General features: G+C 39.5%; 1 protein-coding gene across 1 annotated transcript; it reads left to right on the top strand.

The window, feature by feature from the left end:
• The first annotated feature begins 6,538 nt into the window (after positions 1-6,538).
• On the top strand, positions 6,539-27,014 carry LOC104599251 (ankyrin repeat-containing protein ITN1-like). The gene is made up of 4 exons (XM_010261713.3): positions 6,539-6,747; positions 6,935-7,408; positions 14,578-14,987; positions 25,730-27,014. The coding sequence occupies exons 1-4, from the start codon at positions 6,729-6,731 to the stop codon at positions 26,558-26,560; spliced, it is 1,734 nt and encodes a 577-aa protein (XP_010260015.1). The 5' UTR covers positions 6,539-6,728; the 3' UTR covers positions 26,561-27,014.
• Positions 27,015-27,401: the final 387 nt, after the last annotated feature.

The raw sequence follows: 27,401 nt of genomic DNA, 5'->3' as shown, positions 1-27,401 counted from the left end.
TCCCTGCAAAATTTTACTAACATAATAGATGGGTCGTTGGACCCGATCTACTTCTTTTATTAGTACCGAATTGACCACCTCGTTGCTTGCCGAGAGGTACAGTTCTAAGACATCGCCCTCCTCGGGCCTGATTAAGACTGGCACACTAGCGAGGTATTTCTTTAGCTCGTCGAACGCGAGCTGATAGTCTCGGGTCCACTCGAACCCTTTGCCTTTAATTGCCTTAAATAAAGGCAGGCAGCGGTCTACCGACTTGGACATAAAGCGGCCCAAGGCGGCTATGCGGCCATTTAGCCTCTGAAGCTCTTTTACTTTTCGGGGTGGTCTCATGTCTAGGATGGCCTTTATTTTGTCCGGGTTGGCCTCAATACCGCGCCGGTTGACAATGTACCCTAAGAACTTACCCGAGGTGACACCGAAGACACACTTGTTTGGGTTTAGTTTCATGCTAAATTGACGCAGAATTTGGAAGACAGAGTGCAAGTCTTATATTAATTCATGCGAAAACTGTGTCTTGACGACCATGTCGTTTACATAACATTCTATCTTCATGCTAATTAAGGGCTGAAACAGCTTATTCACGAGTCTTTGGAAGGTCGCCCCGGCATTTTTCAGTCCAAAGGGCATGACCTTGTAGCAGTACAGGCCGAACTTGGTTATGAAGGTGGTTTTTTCCTCGTCAGACTGGTCCATCTTGATTTGGTTGTAGCCTGAGTAGGCGTCCAAGAAGCTTAGCAACTCATGTCCCGAGGTCGCGTCCAATAGGCGGTCAATTCTAGGGAGGGAGAAGCAATCTTTTGAGCAAGCTCGGTTTAGGTCGGTGTAGTTGACGCACATGCGCCACTTGCCGTTTGCCTTTTTTACCAGAACTGGGTTGGCTACCCAGCTTGGACAATGAACTTCCCTTATGAAGTCTGCTGCGAGGAGCTTCTCGACCTCCTCATCGACCGCCCTCCAGCGTTCTAAGGCTAAGTTGCGTTTCTTCTGTCTAATGGGTCTAACTACATGGTCAGTATTAAGTTTGTGAGTTATAAGGTTGGGGTCAATACCGGGCATATTGGCCGCGGACCATGCAAAAATATCTAAATTTTGAAGTAAGAAACTTACTAGTTTGGATCGTAGAGGTTCCTGGACGGAAGCATCGATCTGTAGCGTCCGAGCTGGGTCCGCAACTGAAGTTGGGATCGCGACCGTTTCTTCTATTGGCGCAGCTCATTCTTCGCCTTGCTCCGTAGGCCGCTCCAGTTCGAGGTCGTCGGCTACCTTGGTTTTTCCCTTCAGAGCAGCAACATAGCACTTGCGGGACTCGAGCTGGTCGCCCCATGCTACTCCCACACCGAAGTCTGTAGGAAACTTCATTGCCAAGTAGAAGGTGGAGACTACCGCCCGTAGGAAATGAGTGATTGGCCGCCCTATTATGGCATTGTATGGGGAGGGGGTCGCGGCCACCAGGAAATCGTGGTTGAGTCTGACCGCACAGGGCCATGTGCCGAATTCCATAGGTACGTCATTTTCCCGAGGGGTCTGACTTCCTCTCCGCTGAAGCCCACCAAAGGAGTGTTTGCGGGCTTCAACTCGCTTCTCCGCAATTGAAGCTGGTCAAACACCAACTTGAAGAGAATGTCCACCGAGCTGCTTGAATCAACAAGCATGTGCCTGACTTCGAAGTCGTTGATCCTTAGTTTTATGACAAGCGCATCATCGTGGGGGTAGTGGAGGGTTCTGCTCTTTGGAGGGTTCATTCGTCTTCGGGCAGCTGCGCCCGAAGGGTTCTGCTCTTCTCGGGGAGCTTCACGAACTGACGCTTGGGCCACTGCCGAAGTACAACCCGCTACTACCCAACCTCCCACTATCACGTGGATGGTTCCCCGAACTGGTCTCTCTTCTGAAGGCTGTCTTTGCGACTGTTCGGTCGGCCTACTGTTGGACTCGGGAGCATCCTTACCGTGCTCCCCTTGCCGACCTGTCTTATTGTTATTATTATTATTATTATTATTATTATTATTATTATTATGCTGTACAAAATTTCTTAAGTACCCGCGATGGATGAGTCCCTCTATCTCGTTGCGGAGATTATTACAATGTTCGGTACTATGACCGTGGTCTCTATGGAAACTGCAGTACCAGTTTTTGTTCCTCTCGTTTGGGTTCCCTTTTAGGCAAGGTGGCCACTTTACGTACGAGGCGTCTTTGATCGTCATCAAGATCTCAGCCCGCTTTGTGTTCAAGGGCGTGTAGTTTGTCCGACCTGCCATGGGAGCTCGGAACGGCTGGCTTGGTTTCAGCGCCTGAGCTGGATCCTTCCAGTTGTCTCCTTGATTGGGGAGTTCTTCTCTCTTTCTTTTTTCAAACCCGCCCATAGTCCTTTGGTTGATCTCCACCTCCATTCGCATGAACTTGTCCGCGAGCTTAAGGAACTTAGCAATGGTCGCGGGCTGGTTGGCCACTATGTGCCACTTGAACTCCTTGTGTGTCACCCCCATCTTGGCCGCCGCGAGCTGAACTGCGGGGTCCAGGCGTGGGATCTGTAGGCATGCGTCGTTAAACCGCTTGATGTAGCTGCGGATGGGCTCCCCTTCCTTCTGGACCATGCCGAGGAGGCTCTCCTCGGTTCGGGGGCACTGCTTGCTAGTGACGAAGTGCGCGGTGAAGACCTGCACGAATTGGGCCCAACTCCTTATTGACCTGGGGGCCAGGTTCCTGTACCAGGTGCGAGCCACTCCTCTGAAGGTGGTAGTGAAGGCTACGCACATACAAGACTCGCTGGCCCTAGCCAGGTGCATCTGGGACTGGAAGGCATCGACATGGTCGCTGGGGTCAAAGGACCCATCATACTTGTCAAGTGGGGGGAGTTTGAAGTCTATGGGCATAGGAACTGCAAGGAGTTCTGATGACAGGGGGGAAGGGACTAAGAGGATAGGGGTAGCCTTTACTTCTTCCGAGCTCGCTTCATCTTCACCTTAGAGCTCGAGCAGGACGCGGGTTGCAGTTCGGCGGCTTCGCCGGCGGCGCCTCTGCTGCTTGGAAGGCCCATCGTCGGCACTGCTTGCCTCGGTGTTCCCGAGCTCGATGGGTCTGAACTACTGGAGGTAGTCCGCAGCTAAGGCGCTGAACCGATTTTTGGTGTGCAGGGGCTCGTCTTGAGAGCGCTGAGGTGATGCTGACTTGATGGATCGGGTTCCTGGTCTGCCGGCGCGTGGCAAGGCGGGGGCAGCCGCTCTCTCTCTCCTGTCGGGGGATGAAGCCTGGCTTCTAGAGGGGCTCCGAGCCTAGGATGCCCGAGCTTGGGAAGCCTCCTGGTGGGGGCGCCCGCCTTGAGGGGAGGGCTTGGCTCGCCTAACGGCGGGGTGCCGAGGTGGGAGCTGACTTTGAGGCAATTGGGGGAACTGCTGCTGGTAGTGGTATTGGGATACATGGTGCAGCATCTGCTGCTGGTAGATTTGATGTTGTTGAAGCTGCTGCATTTGGGTTTGGATGGCCCGCATGCCATGCACTAGGTCATCAAGTTGGTTCTGGCTGGTTGCCGGGGGAACAATGGTTGGTTCAACAAAGGAAGTTCCAACAGAGGGAGGAAGGGGGATGTTTATGGCGGGAAGATTCACGGGTGCCACTGTTCGTGGCGCATTCAGGTTGGGGATCCCATCCACCGGAAGGGGGATGGTGAACTGTCCGATGCACACCACGGGGACTTGAAGTTGTTCCCCAATGGCGTTCATCTCCGTGCTACGCCCGACATTGCTGGAAGAAGCCATGGGTGTTGGGGTTTCTTGGAGAAAAGGTGATATGAAAGTTTTAGGGGGAGGCTTTTAGAAGCGTTCCCACAGACGGCGCCAATTGATGGAGCACAAACCGGTCGGTCCTAACTGTCAATGATCTTGCCTTTGACTGGAGCAAAAGGTGCCTGAAACGGGGAGGAAAGCGAGTAGTCTCCGGGGAGGAACCCGGTGACGCAAAGCGATTAGTCTCTGAAGCTCAAGTTAGTATTCTCTCAAAGGCAAGATAAAAAACCAGATGACGCAAAGTTATCACGTACCTCCATTCTTGGGGGGAAGAGGGCCTTTTATAACCACTTTCGCGCACTCACTTCCATGCTCCTGTTAGGTCGGGTATCATTACCTCCGCACTTCTGCCAGTTCGGGTGTCATCACCTCTGCACTTTTGCCAGCTCGGGTGTTATCACCTCTGCTGGGGCAGACAACCACCACTGCTCTCTTTGTCGGAGCCGTCTCTGTAACTGGAGGTGGTGGTGGCAGGTGGCTGTTGAAGTGCGGCTGTCAAGCGTTAGATCCTAAGTCAGTGGGGTGCGTTGCCTCAGGATACGGACTCCTTTGGTGTAAGGTGCAGTTGTTCAGTTTGGCGGCCTGGAGACGAAGTGCCGGAGTGGTGTGCGAGGTGAAGTCTTGAGTTCAGATAGAAGTGTGGCCCGAACTGCCCTGGGGTGGGCCAATTTGGGTTGTTGCCCTTTGCGCTCCTCATAAGGCTCGGGGTCAAAGGGAGAGTTCGGGCTCCTTTTGGGGAGCTCAAACCGCTGGTTCCTCCTCTCGGAGCTCGCGCCTTGAGCGCACTGCCGTGCCGAGCTGTCGCTCCTGCCAGGTCACCCTCGGTTGCTTCCACGTGTTGGGTGGCCAAGAGGTCGGGCCAACTCTTCCTCCATCACTAACCATTTTATTTTTCTCTTATTCAGTTTTCCAAAATATAAAAAGAATAAATTAATGATATTTACATATTATTATCAAGCCCAATTAATCACTGAAAATAAATAATTACTAATAATTGAGTAGCAAACCTGGTTAAATTCATTTAAAATCAAACCGATTTCATTAAATAGGAAGTTATTAATTCGACATGCTAATTAATTACTTTTAATTACTAAACTATTACTAATTAATGTTTTCTAATTAATAATTTCCTTATATTAATTACTAATACTAATTACTCATTGATAATAATTAATTACTAATAATTTTTTCTTACTGCTAATACTTAATTGTTGATATTAATTATTTACTAACAATATTGCTAATTATTATTTCGGAATGATAATTAATATCGATTTTCATAAATAATAATTTGTAAATAATGATTTTATATTTATATTAACTCAGTTTATATTTTTTTAAAATAAATATTTATTGTTAATGATTTATATTATAATTATTTTGAGAAATTATAATTCAGACATTGATATGAAATAATTAATTGTATTATTATCACTAATTATAATTAATATTATTATATTAATTAATTGAATTATTTTATTATTATTACTAATAACAATTTGTGATTATAATTACTTACTAATAATTAGTTCCTTATAATAATGATAATTATTACTTTGGAATGTTAATTAGTTAGTGATAATTAATAAGTATTTTAATAATTTTAATTATTATTTGGGATTTAATCATTTTAAATTTATAGTAATTCTTATAAATATAAATATAATTATATATTTAGTGTGTGTTAGTTATTTACATTATTATTATTATAAATAATTATAGTTAATACTCTTATTTTTCTTCAATAACTATTTCATTTAGTGAAAGTTAAATTATAAAATTTTCAATTCTTTAATATTGTTAAACTAAAAAAATTATTACAACAATTATTAAATCCCAAATAACAACAACAACAACAACAACAAATAATAATAATAAAAAAAAATAATACTAATAATACTAATAATACTAATACTAATACTAATACTAATAATAATAATAATAATAATAATAATAATAGTAATAATAATAATAATACTAATAATACTAATACTAATACTAATACTAATACTAATACTAATACTAATACTAATAATAATAATAATAATAATAATAATAATAATAATAATAATAATAATAATAATAATAATAATAATAATAATAATAATACTAATAATAATACTAATACTAATAATACTAATAATACTAATAATACTAATAATACTAATAATACTAATAATACTAATAATACTAATACTAATACTAATAATAATAATACTAATAATAATAATAATAATAGTAATGATAATAATAATAATAATAATAATAATAATAATAATAATAATAATAAATAATAATAATAATAATAATAATAATAATAATAATAATAATAATAATAATAATAATAATAATAATAATAATAATAATAATAATCATCATCATCATCATAATAATAATAACAATAATAAAAATAATAATAATATGTTAATTTTATTATCATTAAATTTAATAATATAATAATAAAATATTTATAGCAAAATTTAATTACTTAAAATTATTTGCTGAAATTACCTTTTTTAATTCAGACTGATAATTAATTATATTTATATTTTCTTAAAATTATTATTTACTGAATATTTTTAATTACTCTTTGATTAACAACCTTATTTTTCAATAATTGATTTTTTATGTTCAATAATTATTTATTTTTGCAAAAAAATCCAACCAATTTTTCATTTTCAATACCCGTACCTAGTACGGGTTCACTAGTAATTAAGGGAAAGAAACGATAGAGAATCATAAAAATATGATGGTAAGCCAGTTTTGTGTTTTTTTTTTTGCGTCCTTTGAGCACCAGTTCCTTCTTCTCCGGTTCTTCTCTCCCTATCCTCGTCTCCGCCTCTCTGTCCCTGTCATTGTCTCTCCTACTTCACTCTACAAAACCCTAGAATTTGCAACTCCTGTGTGTACTGGGGATGAAATTCTAGGGTTTTGGTTAGAGGAGCACAGATGGCGTTGAGAATTCAAGGTACGTATGTCTTAAGCTTATTCCGTTCTTGTACGATTACTAACCCTTTTATTTATTCTTTTATTATTATATTATTGTCTGGAACATCGGTTTAACACCAAATGTATCGAATTTTATCGATATCTTTATTGTAATGTTCTGCATTTATGCATCCAATGGCCTCTGCTATCCATGGTTGGTTGTGCAGTAAAGGAGAGGGATTTGGAGAAGGGACTGAACCCTAACACTTTTGCTGAGCCATTGCCTTCGCCGTCCCCTACGCCGCGGGCTTTGGTTCTATCCAATTCCAGTAAGAGGTTCGATCAGGCAGGGAAGAAAAGATACGTCAAGCAGGTGACGGGTCGGCACAATGACACCGACCTGCATTTGGCTGCGCAGCGCGGCGATCTGGCGGCGGTTAAGCAGATTCTCGGTGAAATCGATGAACAGATGGTCGGTACGCTTACTGATGCGGATTTTGATGCTGAGGTGGCGAAAATAAGGTCGGCGGTTGTGAACGAGGTGAACGAGTTAGAAGAAACTGCTCTATTTACCGCAGCCGAAAAGGGACACCTTGATGTAGTGACGGAGCTGTTGAAATATTCAACTAAAGAAAGCACTTCAAGGAAAAATCGATCTGGCTTCAATCCGTTGCATATAGCTGCGAGTAATGGGCATCATGGTGAGGATTTTCGATCAGCCTTCTTTCTTCTTCCTTTAATAATTGATGGAATTCCATTTTTTGTATGTTTTTGGTTCTAAATCCGTTCATAAGAATCAATAGGCTAGAAACAAGAGATTTAGTTGGGAGAACAGCCAAACAGGGGGATGGCTACAAGAGAAGGGTGGCTGGTATTGTGTTCAGTTAATACTGATTGGAAGTCACCGATGGATTAATGAGTGGATTTTGCTGATTGAACTAGGTTCTTGATCTTGGAGGCATTGCTATACTGGGTACTAACGATGCTTAGTATGGAACTCTATATGGGCTTCCATTTCTCTGTTGTGGGGGATTTAATGGCTCCATTTGTGGATACATTTGTTAATGTAGTGTAAACTTTTGGGCTCAAAAGTGTATCTGAGGTCTGTTTTCTTTCCTTCTGTATGAGGGTTTGTTTTGTTGTTCATCATCATCATTATCCTCCTCCTCCTCATCATCATCCAAGCCTTGCCCCAACTATACGAGTCTGGCTACATGAATCCTGTTTTTCCATTTCCTTCTGTTTAATGCCATATCCATTGTTAAATTATCGACACTTAAATCATTTCTTACTTTTTCAACCCATGTCATTTTTGTATACTACTCCTTCTAGCCCCTTCTACTATTTCAACTATAAATCACTTCTTATGGTGCTGTGTCAAAGGTCTTCTATGCACGTAAGCAGACCATCTTAATCTACTTTATCTCATTTTATTACCCTTTTTTTTTTCATTCGTCCATCTCAGCGTGCACATTCACATTTCTGCCATATGCATTTTTGGTCATGTTGTTTCTTGATTCTGCTTTATATAGTAGCTGGCCTTACAACTGTTTTATAGAAATTTCCTTTCAATCTGCGTGGTATTCACCTATCAAATAAGAAATTGGATGCACCCCTCCATTTTGTCCATCCTGTTCTAATTCTATGGGTGACCTCTTCAATCTCTCCCTTGTTATGAATTATCAAACCAAGGTACTAGAAAAGGTTGCATTGAATCATGCCTTTGTCTGCAATCCCAAGTGTACCTTCATTTGCACTTCTATTATTATTAAATTACATATCATATATCCTGCATTTATGCTTGTCCTACTTATTTTAAAACCTCTTGTTTCTAAGGTATTTGTCTTTTGTTCGTGAACTTAATTTTGCATTTAATCCTTCATAAGTTTCATCAATTAAAATAATGCCATACAAACAACATGCACCATGGGACCTACTTTGAATATGTCTAGTCAAGTCTTTTTTTTTTTGAGAAATGTTAACTGATTTCATTGAAGAAAAAGAGAGGGGTACACAAGAAGGTGTACAAATACAAAACAGGGGTCAGACCCCTAAAGATTACAAAGGAGGAATTTTGTCACAATACAATGTCTCTAAAATAGCACCTAGTTTTGCTAATCCATCTGCAATGGCATTTAAATCCCTTGGAATCCAGAAAGAGATGCATTCTTAGAAGCCAATATATCCCTTGCCTCTGCTAGGAAATGACTAAGTCTCCATGGTCCAACCTCCTGCTTTCCTAACCATTTTATGGTATTTGCTGAGTCACCGTCAATGGAGAGGTTCTAAATACCCAGTCTGTTGACTAAGAGGATCCCTGTAAGAGTGGTCAACACTTCTACCTTTGTAGAGTCAGCTATTCCAATTGGTCCACTGTACACCCAGCCGATGTTCCCATTTTCATCTTTTAAAGCTTCGCTATGCCAGCAACTCCAGGGCTACCTGAGGCACTTTCATCAAAGGTTAGAGTCCAAGCTCCTTCCCTTCTTAGAGATGGAACCCTGGAGGTGCGTGGGGAGGATGGGGAGGAGAACAGAAAGTTAACAACATTCCTGTTAAGATTGTTAACATTAATTCCTCTGAACACATCTGAGCTAGAAGCCCACAAATTGCAGTGGTAATTTATATGAGAGATCAACTCACTCTTGGAATTAGCCTTGTTTTCAAACAGATGATTGTTCCTTTCCTCCCAAATTCCCCAAAGCACAACATGTAACACTATTTGCCAATATACCTTACCTCTCCTACTCAAACCTTTTCCTTGCCACTGAAAAATCAGGTCTTGAAGATGATTTGGAGCTACCCAGCTATACCCGACTAGCTGCAAGAAGTAATTCCAAATTTTGTTGGTTTCCTGGCAATGTATTGAAAGGTGATCAACTGGCTCCCCCTCTCGAAAGCAGAGGATGCAGATGTAAGGAGAGATATAAAGTCTGCCAAGATTCTTCTTTTGCAGTAACTCACAGGTGTTTACTCGGTGCAGACAGGCTTCCCAAACGAAGAAACACACTCTTGAGGGTACGAACTTGCACCAGGCCTTCTTGAAAGGGAAAACACAGCCTCGTTTTCTTGCAACAAGAACCTCAAAGAAAGACTTGGAAGAGAACTCACTGACGGAGTGGGGTTTCTAGACATGGGTGTCATGGGAATTTGGGGAAATGTAGGCTTATTTGAGAGAGAGGAGGAGATCAGTTAGCTCACTGATCTCCGAGTTCCTTAAGGGTCTTCTAAGACTCAAATTTATGTCGCTTTAAATGGGAGAAGTGAGGAGACACTAGGAGATGGTTGCTTCTTTGTTTAGGGTGAGATTGAAGAGTCTAGGATAAGATCTGCCAGAGTGGAATTGCCCCACCACAGGTCTGTCCAGAACTTTATTCTAGTGCCGTTACCCACTCTAAACTTGTGGAAGAAAAAAAAAAAGCTATTGTAAGTGGAAGTTATACCTTTCCAAGGATTTGAGGAAGCTAATCGGTTTGAACAGAGATTACAGTCCCAACTGTTTGCGTTTAACCCATACTAGTGATGGCAGCTGCCCAAAGAGAATTTGTTTCAATAGGGAATTTCCACAACCATTTTTCGAGGAGAGAATTGTTCTTCTCTTTTAGGTGTTCAATTCCCAACTCTCCAGCCTCTTTGGGCTTGTAGACCTGAATCCAATTTATTAGATGGCTATTTTTCTCACCTACACCTTCCCATAGGAAGTCTCTTTGAAGTTTACAATCTGTAATATGGTTTTGGTAGGGATTTGGAACATTAAGAGGAAGTAAATGGACAGGTTTGCAAGGGAAGCCTTATTGAGGGTAAGTCTATGCCCTTTGGAGAGATAACAAAGCTTCCAAGAAGCTAACTTCTTTTCACATTTTTTCACTACTGGCTCCTAGAAGCTTGGACTTTTTGGGTTCCCACCAAGAGGCAGCCCCAAATAAGAAAGGGGGAATTTTTCCACTTAGCAATTCAGAATTACCTTGAAGCTTTCCAAAAGGGTTTCTTCAACTAAGTTTATAGTCACTAGACTACTTTTTGAGTAATTTACCCTTAAACCAATGACTAATGCGAAGCAATGTAGTACCCTTTTCACATTAGTGATATTCTCCAAGTTAGCCTCTAGAAACAGGATAGCATCGTTTGCAAATTGGAGATGGGAGACATTAAGAGTATCTCTTCCTACCTCAAAACCTTTGATTAAATTTAGGCTTTTGGCTTTTTCCACAAGCTAGCTAAAAACATCCATTACCAAAGTGAAAAGGAAAAGGGAGAGAGGACAGCCTTGTCGGAGTCCTCTACTTGCTTTAAAGTAACCTTTGGGCTCTCCGTTCAACATGATCGAGAACCGGGTTGAGCTAATGCAGCGTTTCATCCACTGCAACCATTTCGTGCCAAAGCCCCTTAATTTCAGAACTTGGAGAAGGCAGTCCCAATCTACTTTATTGTAAGCTTTCTCAAGGTCTAGTTTAACAAGGAGGCCCGACCTACCACTCTTCTTTCTTCAACAATTTCATTTGCTATTAGAATGCTGTCCACAATTTGTCTACCTTTCACAAAGGTAAACCGGTTTGGAGAAACCAGCTCTCTTAGGACTTCTTTAAGTCTTTTTGCCAACATTTTGCCAAAATTTTGTATACACTCCCTTCTAAACTTATTGGTCTGAAGTCTTTCACTTCCAAGACACCATCTTTCTTTGGGATGAGGCAAATAAAGGTAGAATTGTTTCCTTTGTTTACAACAGCCGAGGAGTGGAAATCCTTGAAAACCTCCAAAAGATCATCCCTTACTAAATCCCAACAGATTTGGAAGAAGAAAATGGGGAAACCATCGGGCCCAGGGGCTCTATCTCCGTCCATATCAAAGACTGCTTCCCTTATCTTGCTCCTCAAATTCTCTTTCAAGCCAAGACCTCTTATCTTCTGCTAGAGTCAGCCCATCCCAACTTCTTAAAGTATACTTTCTAATACTTTCCTTAGAGTAGAACTCTTTGAAGTGATTAAGAAAAGCTTCTGTAATTTCATCTGCATCCTCCACCTCCCTTTGATCCACCTTGATTTTTGAGATGAAAATTTTCCTATGCCTGCCCGGCGCGTAACTGTGGAAAAATTTTGAGTTATGTACAAATAAACAAGGACTAAGTGCTGGTGAAGACCCATTGAAACTGTAAAATCTGATCTCTCTCCCATAGGTGTTCTAATATAGGTTGTTACACCTTCATACATATCCTTAATTAAGTCTATATACTATTTCTATTTGGAACCTCTTTTTTCCAAGATCCACTATATTATCTCTCTGGGGACTCTATCATATGCTTTTTCTAGATCAATGAGCATCATATGAAGATTTCTCCTCTTCTCTCATAACTTTTCTATCAATTGTCTCAAAACAAAGATACATGGTTGATCTCTCTAGCATAAATCCAAATTGGTTTTCTAGTATACTTATTTCATGCCATAACCCTTGCTCGATTAGTCTCTTCCAAAGGTTCATGTCATTTGTTTTGATGTTATACTTTGTATTAATTTAACCAAATCTTCTTTGTATGTTACTGATCAATATATGCATGTAAGTAATAGGCATTCTTTTCCCTTAGCTGCCAGCTTATGAGGCATTGGGAGTGTCATATTCAAGAACTCATTCATGAACTGTAATTTTTAATGCATGCTGTTACTTTTATACAGTCTCAATATACTGTTCTTTGGTGTACATGGTACTGATTTTTTGTATTCACTTATTGGCATACAGCATAACAGAAAGATGACATGTTTTTTTGACAATTAACAGGATTTTTTTTTATTAGAAATGGTAACTTTCATTAAAATTAGCAGTTAAACACATACACTATCAATCAAAGTTTTAAAACGTGGAGGCGTGACGCAAGGCGTTCCACTACCTAGAGGCATGAGGCGTAGTTCAGAACGCAAGAGGCGTAAGCCTCCTGAACACAAGGAGGAGAAAGTAAAAATCTTTTATATTAAGAAGAACAAAGATGCATAACATTAGTTGAAAGGGGGGGGGGTCTTGTCACTTTCTTTCCCCTTATCTTTTCTTCCCTTCCCTTCCCTTCCCTTTCCTTTCCTTTTCTTTCCTTTTCTCTTTTTTTCTTCTCTTTCTTTTTCTTTCCCTTCCCTTCCCTTTCTTTTCCTTTCCTTTCCTTTTTTTTCTTTTTTCTTTTTTTTTTGTCTTTTTATATAAGATGTGCATGAGGCGCATGAGGTGTATGCCTCATGAAAAAAGCGCATGAGGCATACACCTCTTGTACCTGAGGCGCATGCCTCAGAGGTGTCAGCGCCTCTGGCGTTCGCCTCAGGGCGTTTCGGGAGCACCTCGCCTGGAGGCACCTCCCATGCCTTTTAAAACACTGCTATCAACCACTCAGAGCATGAGTGTTGACCCCAAACATTGGCTGACCTCCTTACCCACTTGAAGATTACTCCAGCTTCCCTTGCCAAGCAAAGTATTTCCCTCATTTGTCGTCTAAAAGTCTATACACCCAAGCTTTTTGTCTACAGCCATCCTATTAACAGTTTAGAATTTCCCTCTGCCTCAATGTTTTGAAATCCTCATTGCTTGCCAGCCTCAAACCTTGTAGTAGGGCCATAATTTCAGCCCTCCAAGAATCTCCTGCACCTATGTGGCAAGAGTAAAGTGTTATCAGCCTGCCCTCCCCATCTCTGACAACTCCCCCAATTCCAGAGGGCCCCGGTTACCCAATGAGTTTCCATCAAAGTTCAATTTTACCCTTTGTTGTGCTGCAGGTGTCCAATGAGGCTGAACCACAACCTGTGCAGTTGAAGAATTTCCCACTACCAACCATCCCCTAAGCATATCCTCAGCTGAAAAGTTTTTGAACAAGTCAGTTGCCCTCCACATTACTCTGCCCCTTTTCTTAGGTAGTGTGAAGAAACTTGGGTCAAAAAGGCTTGCCACATCTGGAGGAAGGGTTCACCTGCAACCAAAGAGTGAAGAAAACCAATTCCACACAAAAGAAGCAAGAAGACAAGATATTAATAGATGTGTAATTGTCTCACCACAGGCCAAGCAAAGAAAACAAACATGAGGGGAGAGGCAGGAATTTGGCCTTCTTCTTTGTAGCTTATCCAAAGTGTATTAACAGGAATTTCATTATGAAGTATGATTTAATGTACACTTTACAATCTGTATTTAGAGAGGCTGTTACCTCTCACAATCATTTATATTACAAACTGACAAGAATCCTTGATTCCTCAATGCCCCTTGCTTAGCAAGGGTATCAGCCATAAAGTTAGCTGATCTATGAACCCACTGTAGTCTGTACTTTTAATTCCATGTTGCTTGCCATCCATCTGATCTGTTTGATTTCATTTCTGTAGGTCCAAAGAGATTGTTCATAATTCTTCAACCATCCTATCACCGCTTTTGAACCCTCCTCCACTATTAGCCTTTGAAACCTCTTTTTCAGTTTTGCTGCTCTTTTGCTTGTTCCACTACAGTCGCCACTTCTTCCCTCAATGAGTCCCCAACTCCAATTGGCCCTGAATACATGGCAACAAAATGACCATTTTCATCTCTAATCAAGAGGATACTATCTCCGAACTAACTCATAAAAAAGGATGCTATTCCTAGCTTTTACAGCAAGTCTAAAAGCATCTTTGTAAGGAATGATGTCAATCCTCTATTTTTTCATTGTGTTCTCATTTTTTTTTATCAATTTAGATTACAGTCTTCGTGCTACAATTCTCATGTTTGTGTGAAACCTAGAAGGTTGATTGCAGGAAAGTAGAGATAATTTATTGAACATGTATATTTTAATTTTCTGTTTTCAAAGCTCCTCTTTCTGTTTGTAAATTTGGCATATTTGTACAATACCAGGTCAAGCACAGCTCTAGTGACTTTTTCTAAACAGCCATTGTTCAGGTGCTACTAGACCATGACCCAGAACTAATTAAAACAGTTGGTACATCAAACTCAACACCTCTTGCAACTGCAGCTTCCAGAGGGCATACAGCAGTAGTTAATGTATTGCTATCAAAAGATTCTAGCTTACTAGAGATTTCCCGGTCCAATGGGAAAAATGCATTGCATTTGTCTGCCCGACAAGGTTATGTTGACATTGTAAAAGCATTACTTGAAAAAGACCCACAATTGGCTCGTAGAACTGACAAGAAAGGGCAAACTGCATTGCATATGGCTGTTAAAGGGACTAGCAGTGAAGTGGTAAGGTTGCTCCTTGAAGCAGATGCAGCCATAGTGATGCTTCCAGACAGACATGGCAACACAGCATTACATGTGGCAACCAGGAAAAAGCGACCAGAGGTATTAGCTGGGCTTTCTGCATTTTCATTATTATATCCACATACTTTTTCTGAATATCCATTGGCCTAATTCTGTAACAACATTTACCATTAAGCCACTTTCAGAAATTTATACATTTGGATTCTATGGACAAGTGATATTTCAATTTCTTCCAAAGATTTTGTTTAACTTGAACATGCTTGAAGTTGTGTTGATTCATTTTGTCTTATCCCATTCCTGATTCTAAGATTGGTCCTTAGACTCCCGCCCCCAAAAATAAATAAACAAAAAGTGAGCTCATCATCCCAAAGGACAAATTAAAACCCAAATTGGCTAAAAGAGAGTGCAGTTCCCAATGTGTGAATTCTGTTATAGCTCTCCTGCCCAGATAAGATCTGAGATCATTAATTCACATAAGCACCAATTTGAAGGAGAAATGGGACAGTCCTGATCTTAGAAGCATTCATGGTGAATATTTGGGGATTTTGCTGATTCATATCTTCCCTGTTTACCTCAACCAACCAGACTCCGTCCACCATGGGGGTTTTTCCATATTGGTTGCAGAGAGCTTTATAGGAAAGCAATTCAAGGGACAATTCCTAAAGAATTGGGTAAATTGAAGAAGCTAATTAATAGTTTTTGGCTGTCAATGCATTCAGAGCGAGCCTTTGATTCTTTCCTTGCATCTTAAGGGTCACTTTCCTTTTCTGCTTCCCATGATACATGCACCTTGTAATTCTTTTCTTTTCTTGTTTTCTTAGTATTGTGCTTATATCATTAGATCTTTAAATTAAATCCAAGAATACTTGTTTCCCGTTATTTTCCCAGAAATTCATGTTTATAGATAGTTTATGTTGAAATTCAATGTTGACAAAGTGAAGAGATTGAAGCTTCCCATCGACTTTCATGTTTCCACTTTGCATGCTTTTAATTTCATTATGCACTCTGCAGATCATTTAAACAACTGTCTATAGAATTGTTCATAATCTCATTCTTGAACAGAGAGAAAGAAGGAAAACCACTAAAAGCAATTCAGGAAAAACGAAATTCATTTAGAGTACGTCTCTGAAATTCATTATTCATAATATCATTTTCTTTTAACCTGCAGCAATTCTGAACAATTTTCCAAGAAATAGCATGTGGCCTTAGGCCATTTATATTATGTTTTTGGAGCTTCCCAAATCACCAAAAGCATTTTTTCTTTGCTCCACTTAATAGAACATGACATTTCTTTTTCTGACTATCATTTCTAGTTTTTCTTTTACTTCAACTGCAGCCATTAGGAGATTCTCTAGAGTTTTCAGATCCGCTTTTGTAGCTGATGTCCTTGTTAAGTGCTTCACTGGAGGCGGCACTCTCCTTAGCCTTCTTTTGGTTCTCTTTATCAAGGTCAGAAGAAAAATCTTGAGTCTATCACTTCACTCTCTGCCTTTAATGTAATCAACAAAATTCTTTCTTTATCCTTCATAATTGGTTGCTTTTTCTGCCTTAAAGAATATCTATCTATTCTGGTTCGATGGTAGAAATTTGTCTTGTGATGGTCTTGAGAGTGTTCTCTCTTTTTCTTTCTCTCTATGTTCTTTCAACAGGTGTCTCTGTTCTCCTCGTTTCAATGGCATGAATGCATTATAATACATAATATGCCAGAGTATCCATATCTGGAAATCTATTTTTCTGCTCTTGTGCATCTATGCATGTTAACCAAACTTCCCTGAGAACATAAACCTAAATTTAATAATATGAAAACATTGGGTATTTATTGTTCAGTCTTTCTGAATTGGTATCTTATGTGAGTTCTTGTGTTTTGAATTTAGGACTGAGTTTGGGAAGAATGCAAATATAAATATGCACAGTGCAAATGCAAGGTTTTGAAATACCACACACAAGGTTTTGCATTGTACATATTTGTATTTGGACTCTTCCCAAACTGAGCCTAGTCAAAACTCTGCTTCTTAGAGATGTATCATGTTCTTCAGTAGTTGCTTCTGCCCTCAGAAGAATGACTCACTTTCGCTGTTGGTGCTTTGTGGAGAAGAGGGCAAGAGAAGAAGAGGATGGTTTTGCATGTAAGGGCATACTAGTCCTTTTCACCCTTCTGTTACCTAACGGTGAAGATATCTGACAAGGGAAGTCTTAGTCATTTCAGAAAAGAGAGGGGAGGTTCTAGTATATGTCAGAAACCTCAGGGGAGGTTAAGTATTTTTCCCATAAAAACAGTAATGAAGAAAAAAATTCCAATTTAGGAGTTGAAATTGAGAAGGATCAGGGAAGTGGTTGTAGTTCTAAATTTCAGAGAAGGATCAGGGAAGTGGTTGTAGTTCTAAATTTCAGAGAAGGATCAGGGAAGTGGTTGTAGTTCTAAATTTCATTCTTCTATAAATGTACTATTCCTAGTAAACAATGAAATTAACATTTGTAGTAATTTTGGACTTATTATTTATAGTAAATCCCATTATTAGTATTTATAGTAAATTTGTGATTTAACGTTTTTAGTAATTTATGGTTTCTTTAGATGAGTAGCATTTCTTATTTTAAAAGGTTTGTGTGCGGTTTGATATTAAAATTTTCTTGGGATTGACCTTTTTTCCTTGGCTATTAAGTATTTGTGTTTGTTAAGGAAAGCCTTGTCCTGGTCTGCCTTAGAGTTTTATAAATCTATTTAAGGCTTCACTTGTGAGATGGAATGAATATAAACTTGATTTAAAGTTCTGTCGGCTTCACTTGTGGGATGGAATGAATATAAATTTGATTTAAAGTTCTGTCCTATATTGCCTTTTGAGGTACTTTATCTCCTCTCTCTTTTATCTGTTTTCAACTTGTGTGCTGTGACAGAAAACACTTCTTGCTTCTCCCTGCTGTATATCATAGCCTAAACAACTATTTTAGTTGCAGTTGGTGCTGCTACAAGGTTGCACATGCAGTTGGCTGTCTCCCCTACTTAATACCTTCAAAACTTCACCTTTTCTCCATCCTAAACCCCCCAATATTTTCCCTAAACATACTCAGTTATCATCATCTAAGCCTTATCCCAACTATATGGGGACTACTTGAATCCTGTTTTGTCATTCCTTTGTGCTTAGTGACACATCCATTGTTTAATTATTAGCACTTAAATCATTTCTTACTACTTCAACCCATGTCTTTTTGGTCTGCCCCTAGTCCTTCTAGCCCGTTCAACTTGCAATAGATCATTTATATTTTCCCTAAACATACTACCCAGCCTAAACTATTTCTTGAGCATTTACTAGCTCATCTCATCTGTAATCCATCCATACAATGTATTGCTTATTTTCTATTCAGCCCTAATGCAAGAACTTAGATGTCAAATCTAGGATTTTCTGAATTGTTATGTATTTATGGATAGTAAGGTTATTGTCTTACTTTTTGAGGAGTTATACTAACATGTCAGAGTTGTATTTACTAGGTTAGAGTCATAGTTACAAAGTAGGACTATAAGAGACCAATGCGATGCACAGGCTGGTGTTAAAAAGATGCCTATATTACATTTAATTTTTTTATCAATAACACATTTCATTAATCAATCGGAAATAATAATTACAAAGAAGGAGATAAACTTTCTTATCTCCCCCAACTGAGGCTTGAGCCCTCATGAATAGGAATTAGAGTTACAACTGAGCCCAGAACATAGATCCCCTCTCCACCCCTTGCTTAGCTAACCCATTAGCAAACAAGTTAGCAGATCTCTTCACCCAGCTGATCTTGACTTCCATGTCTTTAACCAGTCACCCAAACTTTCTCTTTTCATTGCTGTAATTCCATAACCCAGTATTGTCTTTATTCAGGCACCCTACAACCACCTCTGAATCCTCTTCAATTACAAGTCTTCTTATATTCATTTCCTTTGCTCTGAGAGAATCACCCACCCCAATTGGACCTGAGAACAAGGCTGAAACATTGTCATTCTCATCTCTAAACACACCCCCAACCCCTGAATGCCCAGGGTTCCCTCTACTACTACCATAAAAGTTCAGTTTCATAAAGCTAGAGGGGGGAGGGGTCCAAGACAAACTCAATCTCATTTTGACCTGGGTGCATTTAGCAATCTCTCCCCATTTCTTTAACAGATCATCCACTGTATAATCTGTGAACAGCTTTGATGATTTTGGCCATTGTACTGCCCCTTATATGAATCGTATCTCTAAGGTTTTCAGCACTTCTCTCTATTTCGGAGAAGATCCTAGAGTTTCTTTCTTCCCTTAAAGACCAACATACTGCAGCCCTTAGGCATCCCCACATAGTCCTACCCCTTTTCAGATGCCACCTGAAAAATAAGTAAAGCTATCCAAGTTCAATGGAGGGTCCAACTACACCCAAAGAGGGAAGAAGCCCATTCCTAAATAGTCATTGCAAACTGGCATGACACCAATAGGTAAAAACCAGTCTCCCCACCGCAGCCCTTGGGTCTCTTCTTTTGAATCAGATCACTAGTTTGGTTCTTTCTAGAAATGCTTCCCAACAAAAACTACCAACCCTAGGAGGAAATGGTTTGCATCAAATCTCTTTAATAGGGAAAGGAAGGCCTAGGGAGCTGGTTGGTTGAGTTAAGACTTTGGAGAAAGAGGCACAAGAGAAAGAGCTCGTAGGGGTGGGGGTCCAAATTCTAGTGTCTTCCTTTGTGGGGTCCAAGAAGATATTTTCAAGACAAGATGGTGTTTAGGTCTGTATCTCTAACAGCCCTCCTCAATCCCAAATTCCACCCAAACCTGGCTCATTTTACAAGTCGGAGAGGGCGTATAAGGCCCAAATTCCCAAAATTTTATAAGGTTGCCCGAGTTTAAGTCATACTTGATAAGAGGGGAGAAAACTGGTAACAAGTCATGGATGGCTTTCCAGGGTGATGCAATTGTAGTCCTTGCCCGAATTCCAGGATCCCATCCGTTGTCCTCCAGCCCATGAATGCTAGCCACTATTTTAGCCCATAGTTTCTCCTTCTCTAAAGATAACCTCCATAACCATTTCCCCAGAAGAGCCACATTCCTTTTCCTAATATTCCCAAGCCCCAACCCACCCAAGTTTTTACTCCTAGTCACCACCTCCCAACTCACCCTATGGTCCCTCTTCTCCTCTCCTGGCTCCCATAGAAAGTCTCTCATCATCTTTTCCAATCTATTAGACACCTTTGTTGGGATTTTGAACACTGACAGGAAGTAAGTGGGTAAATTGGCTAAGGTAGCCCTAATTAGTGTAATCCTCCCACCAAGAGAAAGGTAGTTCTTTTTCCAAGAGGCAAGTCTCTTCTCAAATCTTTCCACCACTGGATTCCAAAAATTCTCTTTCTTGGGGTTGTCTCCCAAAGGCAATCCTAGATAATTCTAGGGCCAGCTTGAAGCTTCACATCCCAATAACTCTACACACTCCCTAACCTCCCCCTCCTCCATATTCACTCCCACTACACAACTTTTCTCAAAATTCACCTTAAGGTTGGACATTTGTTCAAAGAGTTGTATCACTAATTTCAAGTTTCTGATCCACCTCAGATTTCCACCTTCACTGAACAAAATTGTGTCATTTGCAAATTGTAAGTGGGTAAGGGGGTTTCCTCCCTTCTTAGTTTCCACCCTCATAGAAGATTCCTTGAATCCGCTCTATGAATCAATCTCCCCAAAACATCTGCAATCAATGTAAACAAGAAGGGATAGAGTGGGTCCCCTTGTCTTATTCCCCTCATGGTTGGGAAGAAATCTACCACTATCCCATTTACCAATACAGAGTAATGGCAATTTTGAACAAACCCCATAATCCATTTACACCATCTTTCTCTGAACCCAAATTTAACCATAACTTTCTTCAGGAAAGACCAATCAACCAAGTCATAAGCCTTTTCCAAGTCCAGTTTGCAAACCACTCCCTTCTTTCTAACCTTTTTGAAAATTTCCACACTTTCATTGGCATTTAAGATTTGATCAGTTATTTGTTTTCCACGCACAAAAGCTCCTTGATTTGGTGCAATGATAGATGGCAAGACTTGCTTTAACCTCAATGACAGCACCTTTGCGATTATCTTATACAAACTATTTACCAAACTGATTGGTTTGAAGCCCTTTGGTTGGGAGGCATCTTTCTTCTTTGGGATTAATGCAAGGAAGGTTGAATTCAATTCAGGATTAATTACTCCTCTCCTATGAAATTCCTTAAACGCTAGCATTAGATCTCTTTCTAAGATATCCCAACAATATTGGTAAAAGGCCATCGTAAAACCATCCGGGCCTGGAGCTTTTGTTTTGTCCATAGAAAACATAACCTCCCTAATCTCCTCCAGTTCAAACCAGGCCTTTCCATCAAGGTTTAAAATGCCAATGTCGATGGAAATGTTGGTCATCCAAATATAAGAAACGTGTTGGAAATATCGTATGGAAATAATGTAAAAATTATAGACATGGTGGAAACATTTTAAAATATGTAAAATATAGAAAGATATTTTATGAAATGATAAAAGAAGCATAGGCACACCTTTTTAAATTATTATCTTGTTGCAAATCATTAAACAAGGTTAAGAAACTAAGGTTATAAATAAAATAATACGTTTTGAAGTTGCCCTGTAAACTTTAAGATTCAGAGCTTCATGATAAAATGAGTTAAAGCAAAATTTTAACTCAGAAAATGTAAATGATTGTAATAGATCAACCAAATAATCTATTACACAAACAAAAAACTAATATTTAACTTCATGTGTGAGCTATCTCAAAGTGGTAATCATGTAAGTTAGGCGGCCAATAAAATTGTTACTTAACATATTTACAATATTGTACCAACTTATGTTATAACACTATCTCTTGGACTCCATATAGTACTGGTAGTGTTTACTGGGACATATGTTGATTCCAGTAAAATTTCATGTCGCTACCCATGGAAGTGGAAATGGAAATATGTTGTGGAAACTATTTGTTGTACTCCACAGTGTTGGTAGTGTTCATTGGGGAAATGTCGATTCTGGTAAAATTTTGTGTCACTACCCATGGAAATGGAAATATTAGGGAAATTAGGGACATTTTAAACCATGCTAGTTTCCATTCTTTGCCTGTTTGCTGCCCCTAATTCTGGCCATTCCAATCCTTCTAACCCCCCGACCACTTAAAGGCCTTCTAAAGATGGAATTAATGTGTTCTACAAAGGCTCCTGCTATCTCATCTTGTTGTGTCAGAAGAGATCCTTCAACTTCCAATATGGAGATAAAGTTTCTCCTTCCATTTGCCACAAAATGAAAAAATCTAGTGTTTCTCTCTCTTTTAACCACTTGCATCAGGATTTTTGTCTCCAACTTATTTCCTCCTTGTGCAGCCAATCCTCCAATTGTCTTCTCAAACCCCCTCTCTGTTCCTTGTCTCCCTCTTTAAATTCTCCCCTTTCTTCTTTCAAATCTAGAATCTCAATTTAATCCATCAAAATTCTTTTTCTTTCTTCTACCAAACTCCAATTGCTTCCACTCCTTAATCTTTGCTTTCAGAAATTGGAGTTTCTTGTGAAACCTCATACCTTCCCATTCCACTAAGGGATTACACTCTTCCCACCACTCTCTTTCTTAGTAAACCCAGGATGAAGTAGCCACATATTTTCAAACCTAAAAGGGGCAGGTCCTCCACTCCTCCTTTCCTCCTTGCAAATCACTATAGGCCAATGTTCTGAAGTCAATCTAGGAAGTGCTCTAGATGTTAAGCTCCCCCAATGTTCTTCCCAATCTGTTTAAGATAGAAACCTATCCAACTTAGAATAGATGGGATTCGATTGGAAATTAGACCAAGTGAAGGTCTTGTGAGCTAATAGCTTAAAAGCATCCCACAAATAGATAAAACTTCCTCATGCTAGTTGTTACACTCTGATTAGGATTATTAGTTTCTTTTGTAAACCTGACCACATTGAAGTCCCCACCCACACACCAAGGTCCTTCCCATAGGCCCCTGACATCACCCAATTCCTCCCACAACTTCTCTCTCTCTCTCTCTCTCTCTAATCATTTGGTCCATATACATTCGTTAGCACCCACACATAACCATCCTCTAATTGCTTAAATTTCATGGATACTGAGTATTTCCCAATCAATTCCTCCAATCCTTCGAGCACATCCCTCTTCCACATTGTTTTTTTTTTATAGATTCCCTCTTCCACATTGTTACTATCCCTCATGAGGCTCCCCATGATGGAGCAGCCGCCCAATTGATCCCCCTGGCTCTCTAAACACTCTTAGCTCATCTGCTGTCAAACTCAATTCTTTTGGACTCCTGGATTAGCACTATGTCTGGGTCAAACCTCTTGATCACTTCTTTAATTGTTGCTCTTTTCCTTGCGCTTCCTAAACCCCTCATATTCCATTTAAGAATCTTCATATTCACTTCTTACTTATCTCCCTCCTACACCTAACCTCTACTTCCCCCCTTTCCTTCTTTCTCCTTTTACACCAAACTTTTTGTCATCTTCCACATCTCTTTTCAACCACCCGACTTCACTCAATTTCCTCTTCTTTATTTTGCACTCCTCCTTCTGTAAGGCAACTTTCAAATCATTCAAAATTTTCATTTTACACCTTAATTTTCCCACAAATTCTGCTATAGAGTCCTCTCTATTAGAAAATCCTCCACTTTCCTCTTCAATTCTTCCAGTCCACTCACCCTCTCATCCCTTACTCTCCCCTCATCAGAATCTTTCCCTCTTTCCCATTTATATCCTTCATAACACATTTTGTTCAACTTCACTAGTTATTTTTTCAATGATTTCCCACACCTTCCTACTCCTATTCCTTTCTTCCACCAAATCCCCACTATATTACACTCAATTTCTTAAATGAATTGGTTGTGGGTGAGCTAAAATAGCCCTATATTTAATTTTTATTTAAAAATAAAAAAAACATAAAATTCTAAAAGGGTTGGGAAGCAATATGAGGAATCTGACGTGGATAACTGCATTTTAGTATAGTATAGATTTGTCTGAACTCAAACTCCTAGTATTTTGGTAATTAGGATATGCCTTGTTTCTAATTAGTGTATTAGTAGTGTTTATTAGTTGTTTTAGAGTAGGAAACAAGGGAAAAGGGTGACTTCCCCCTCTTTGCTTATAAATAGAGTAGGAAACTGTAGTCCCACTTGGACTCCTCCTGCCGGATTCATAAAACTGAATTTTGATGGATGTAGCTTAAGGAATCCGGGGCCTTCTGGGATAGGGGGTGTTTTCAGGAATGAGGAGGGGTATATTACTGCCATGTTCTCTGGGCCATTTGGAGAGGGTGACTCTCTTAGGGCCGAAATTCTAGCAGTTCTCGAAGGAATCCAAAGAGCAAGAGAGTTAAGCATCAGATGCTTAGTGATTGAGGGGGGACTCGAAAGGTGGTGATTAGGTGGCTGAAAGGAGATATCAGTGGCTTGTGGAGCTACAGCAATGAGAAGAAAAAATTTAATTGGCTGTGTAAGGACTTAGAGGTGCAATACATCTGGGTGAAGAGAAGTGCCAACTCAATGGCTGATGGGTTAGCTAAGCAAGGGGTGGCTAAGGATTCTTTGTTTTGGGCACATTCTTAGTATTTTATTGTCATTTTGATGTTGGGGAGTTAAGATAGTTTACCTCCCCATTTTCTGTAATTAATTTTCACAAGTATTACTCATTAATAAAGATTTCTGTTATCGATAATATATATATATATATATATATATATATATGTAAGCCCCCCTCATCTTGATACCAGATGATAAAGTTTAAGTTTTCTACTTCTAATGTTGGGGTAATTTTAATTTTCTTTATAGTGTTGATTCCCAGTGGTTCCTATCAGTGATAATTCCTAGAGGAGCCTATGTGCTAATTCCTGGGTTATTTTATTTTCTCTCTTTTCTTACAAGTCCCTCTTGCATCATATTGACATCAGAGAAGCTGATCCTGCATCAAGCCGATTTGTATGACTTTCTCCTATCTACTTCAATTTCATTAATAGAAAATCAATGATAGAAAAGAAGGTGAAGAGATTTCACCTTGAAAAGAAAGAGGAAATACAATTACCAAAAATACAATAAGAACACTAATGAGTTCAGATATAAGATTGAACAATAATAAAAAACTAACAGAAAAATATTTCAAATTCAGAATAAACTTATAACCAATACACCATCATAGAATACATACCAGCAATAACTCTTCTACTACTATGATGTAACCTTTCATCTGTACCAGAGGTGAAAGTAATGTACTTAACCTAGACTTCAAATTTTTTCACCTTTATTTTTTGGGTTATTTCATATATACAGGACCTTCCACCATTGGGATTTAGGAGATTCTGCAACTGTTGTTTGTATGATAACTAGTATGCCATTGGTTATTCAGTTTTAATACCTCTGCATTTTCTTCCTTTATATCTGTTCTTGACTTCATTATATCATTTACAATAATTTTTACATATTTTTTTTATAGGTATTTACTATAATTTATATATTACTGATTAGAAAAGAAGGGATAGGAAGATGCAAAAATGGTAGCTAGGGGATTTCTCTATGTTTTCACGCTTCTAGCTGCTGTCAGTTGGCTATGTTTCATTCTACGTATACCATTCTGTTGTTCTTATATCATCATCATTGTTGTATTGAGTATTTGGCAACCCAACTATGATCTTACAATGTTTGACTTGGATGGTGTATTTCTCTGTACTGAAAGAAATGATAACTCCCTCTTGGAAAGCAAATCATGGACCTAACTTCTTTATTTTTTGACAAAGAAAGGTTCTTAAAAGGTACAAATTTAATGAGGCTTTTACCTATTTTCTTTTGCAGATAGTAGGTGAGCTATTGCTCCTTCATGACACTAATGTCAATGCACTGACCCGAGACCACAAAACAGCCTTTGACATAGTAGAAGGACTTCCTCTTTCTGAAGAGTCCTCAGAGATAAAGGAGTTATTGGCCCGCTTTGGAGCAGTCAGGGCTGATGAACTTAACCTACCAAGGGATGAATTGAGGCAGACTGTGACGGAGATCAAGAAAGAAGTCCATTCCCAGCTTGAACAAGCGAGGAAAACCAACAAGAACGTCCACGGGATTGCTAAGGAGCTTCGGAGACTGCATAGGCAAGCGATTAACAATGCTACCAACTCTGTAACAGTAGTTGCTGTTCTCTTTGCTACAGTGGCTTTTGCAGCTATCTTCACTGTACCTGGTGGAAGCTATGATAGTGGGATGGCGGTGGTTGTGAGCCATACATCTTTCAAGATCTTCTTATTATTTAATGCTGTTGCACTTTTCACATCCCTGGCGGTGGTGGTTGTACAGATCACGGTGGTTAGAGGGGAGGCAAAAGCAGAGAGGCGGGTTGTGGAGGTGATCAACAAGCTGATGTGGTTGGCATCTGTGTGCACCTCTATTTCATTTATTGCTTCATCTTATATAGTAGTAGGTAGGCATAACCGGTGGGCATCCATTCTGGTTACAGCTATAGGAGGAGTCATAATGGTAGGAGTTCTTGGCACCATGACTTACTATGTAGTTAAGTCCAAACGGACTCGAAAAATCAGGAAGAAGGAGAAGTCTTGCAGAAAGAGTGGGTCCTTCTCGTGGCATCATTCGGAGTTTTCTGATTCGGAAGTGAACCCTATTTATGCTATCTAGTGTGAGGAAGGAATGCCCAACGGCGCTGTATTTGCCCTTTTCGTACTTAACATCAACAACAAGAAGAAAAAGTTTCTGTTGCACAGTTCACTGTATATATTAACTTTTATCTCTGGGGAATCAGGATGAAGCCATAAAGATATGAGCCTTGCCATGTGACTTTGTGGTAGAGGACATAGGAGGTAAATTCTGCAATTCTGCATGAAGCCTTCAAGGGATTCCTGGAGTGGTAAACGTTTTCAGTCACCGAAGCAAGTCATTCAATTGTTGTTTGACAGTTTTTTCTTCTCGTCTTTATTCTTCTTTTTTTTTTTTTTATCTTTTCTTCTCTTTTTCACCTCCGGGATGTGGTTGGTTAAATCCATTTCCCCTGTATATAAAGCAATCGGAACCTTAGGGTTCCTTATTTCATTTTTTTTTTGATAAAATTAGCATGAAGGTATAATTTTAGTTCTCTCTGTCCACGAAGGATAAACCAAGAAACTGTTTGCATTAATTTTCCTTGTTTCCAAGGCTCAGTTTGGAAAGAGTACAAGTGTAAATATGTACGGCGTAAATACATACATACAAAATATAAGGCTTTGCACTCTACATATTTGCATTTGTATTCCTTCCAAACTGAGCCTTGGAAAGAGTACAAATGCAAATATGAAAAGTGCAAAACCTTATATTTTGTATTATTTTATATGTCTTTGCACTTCTACATATTAGCCTCCATTTGGAAGGAGTACAAATACAAATATGTAGAGCACAAAACCTTTTATTTTATATTACTTTACATGTATTTGCATAGTACATATTTGTATTTGTACTCTCAAATACATGGAAAATAATACAAAAT

The sequence above is a fragment of the Nelumbo nucifera genome, chromosome 2, assembly GCF_055504915.1.
Source record: "Nelumbo nucifera cultivar China Antique chromosome 2, China Antique-T2T, whole genome shotgun sequence".
Lineage (NCBI taxonomy): Eukaryota > Viridiplantae > Streptophyta > Magnoliopsida > Proteales > Nelumbonaceae > Nelumbo > Nelumbo nucifera.
This window is presented reverse-complemented; position numbering and strand designations above follow the sequence as displayed.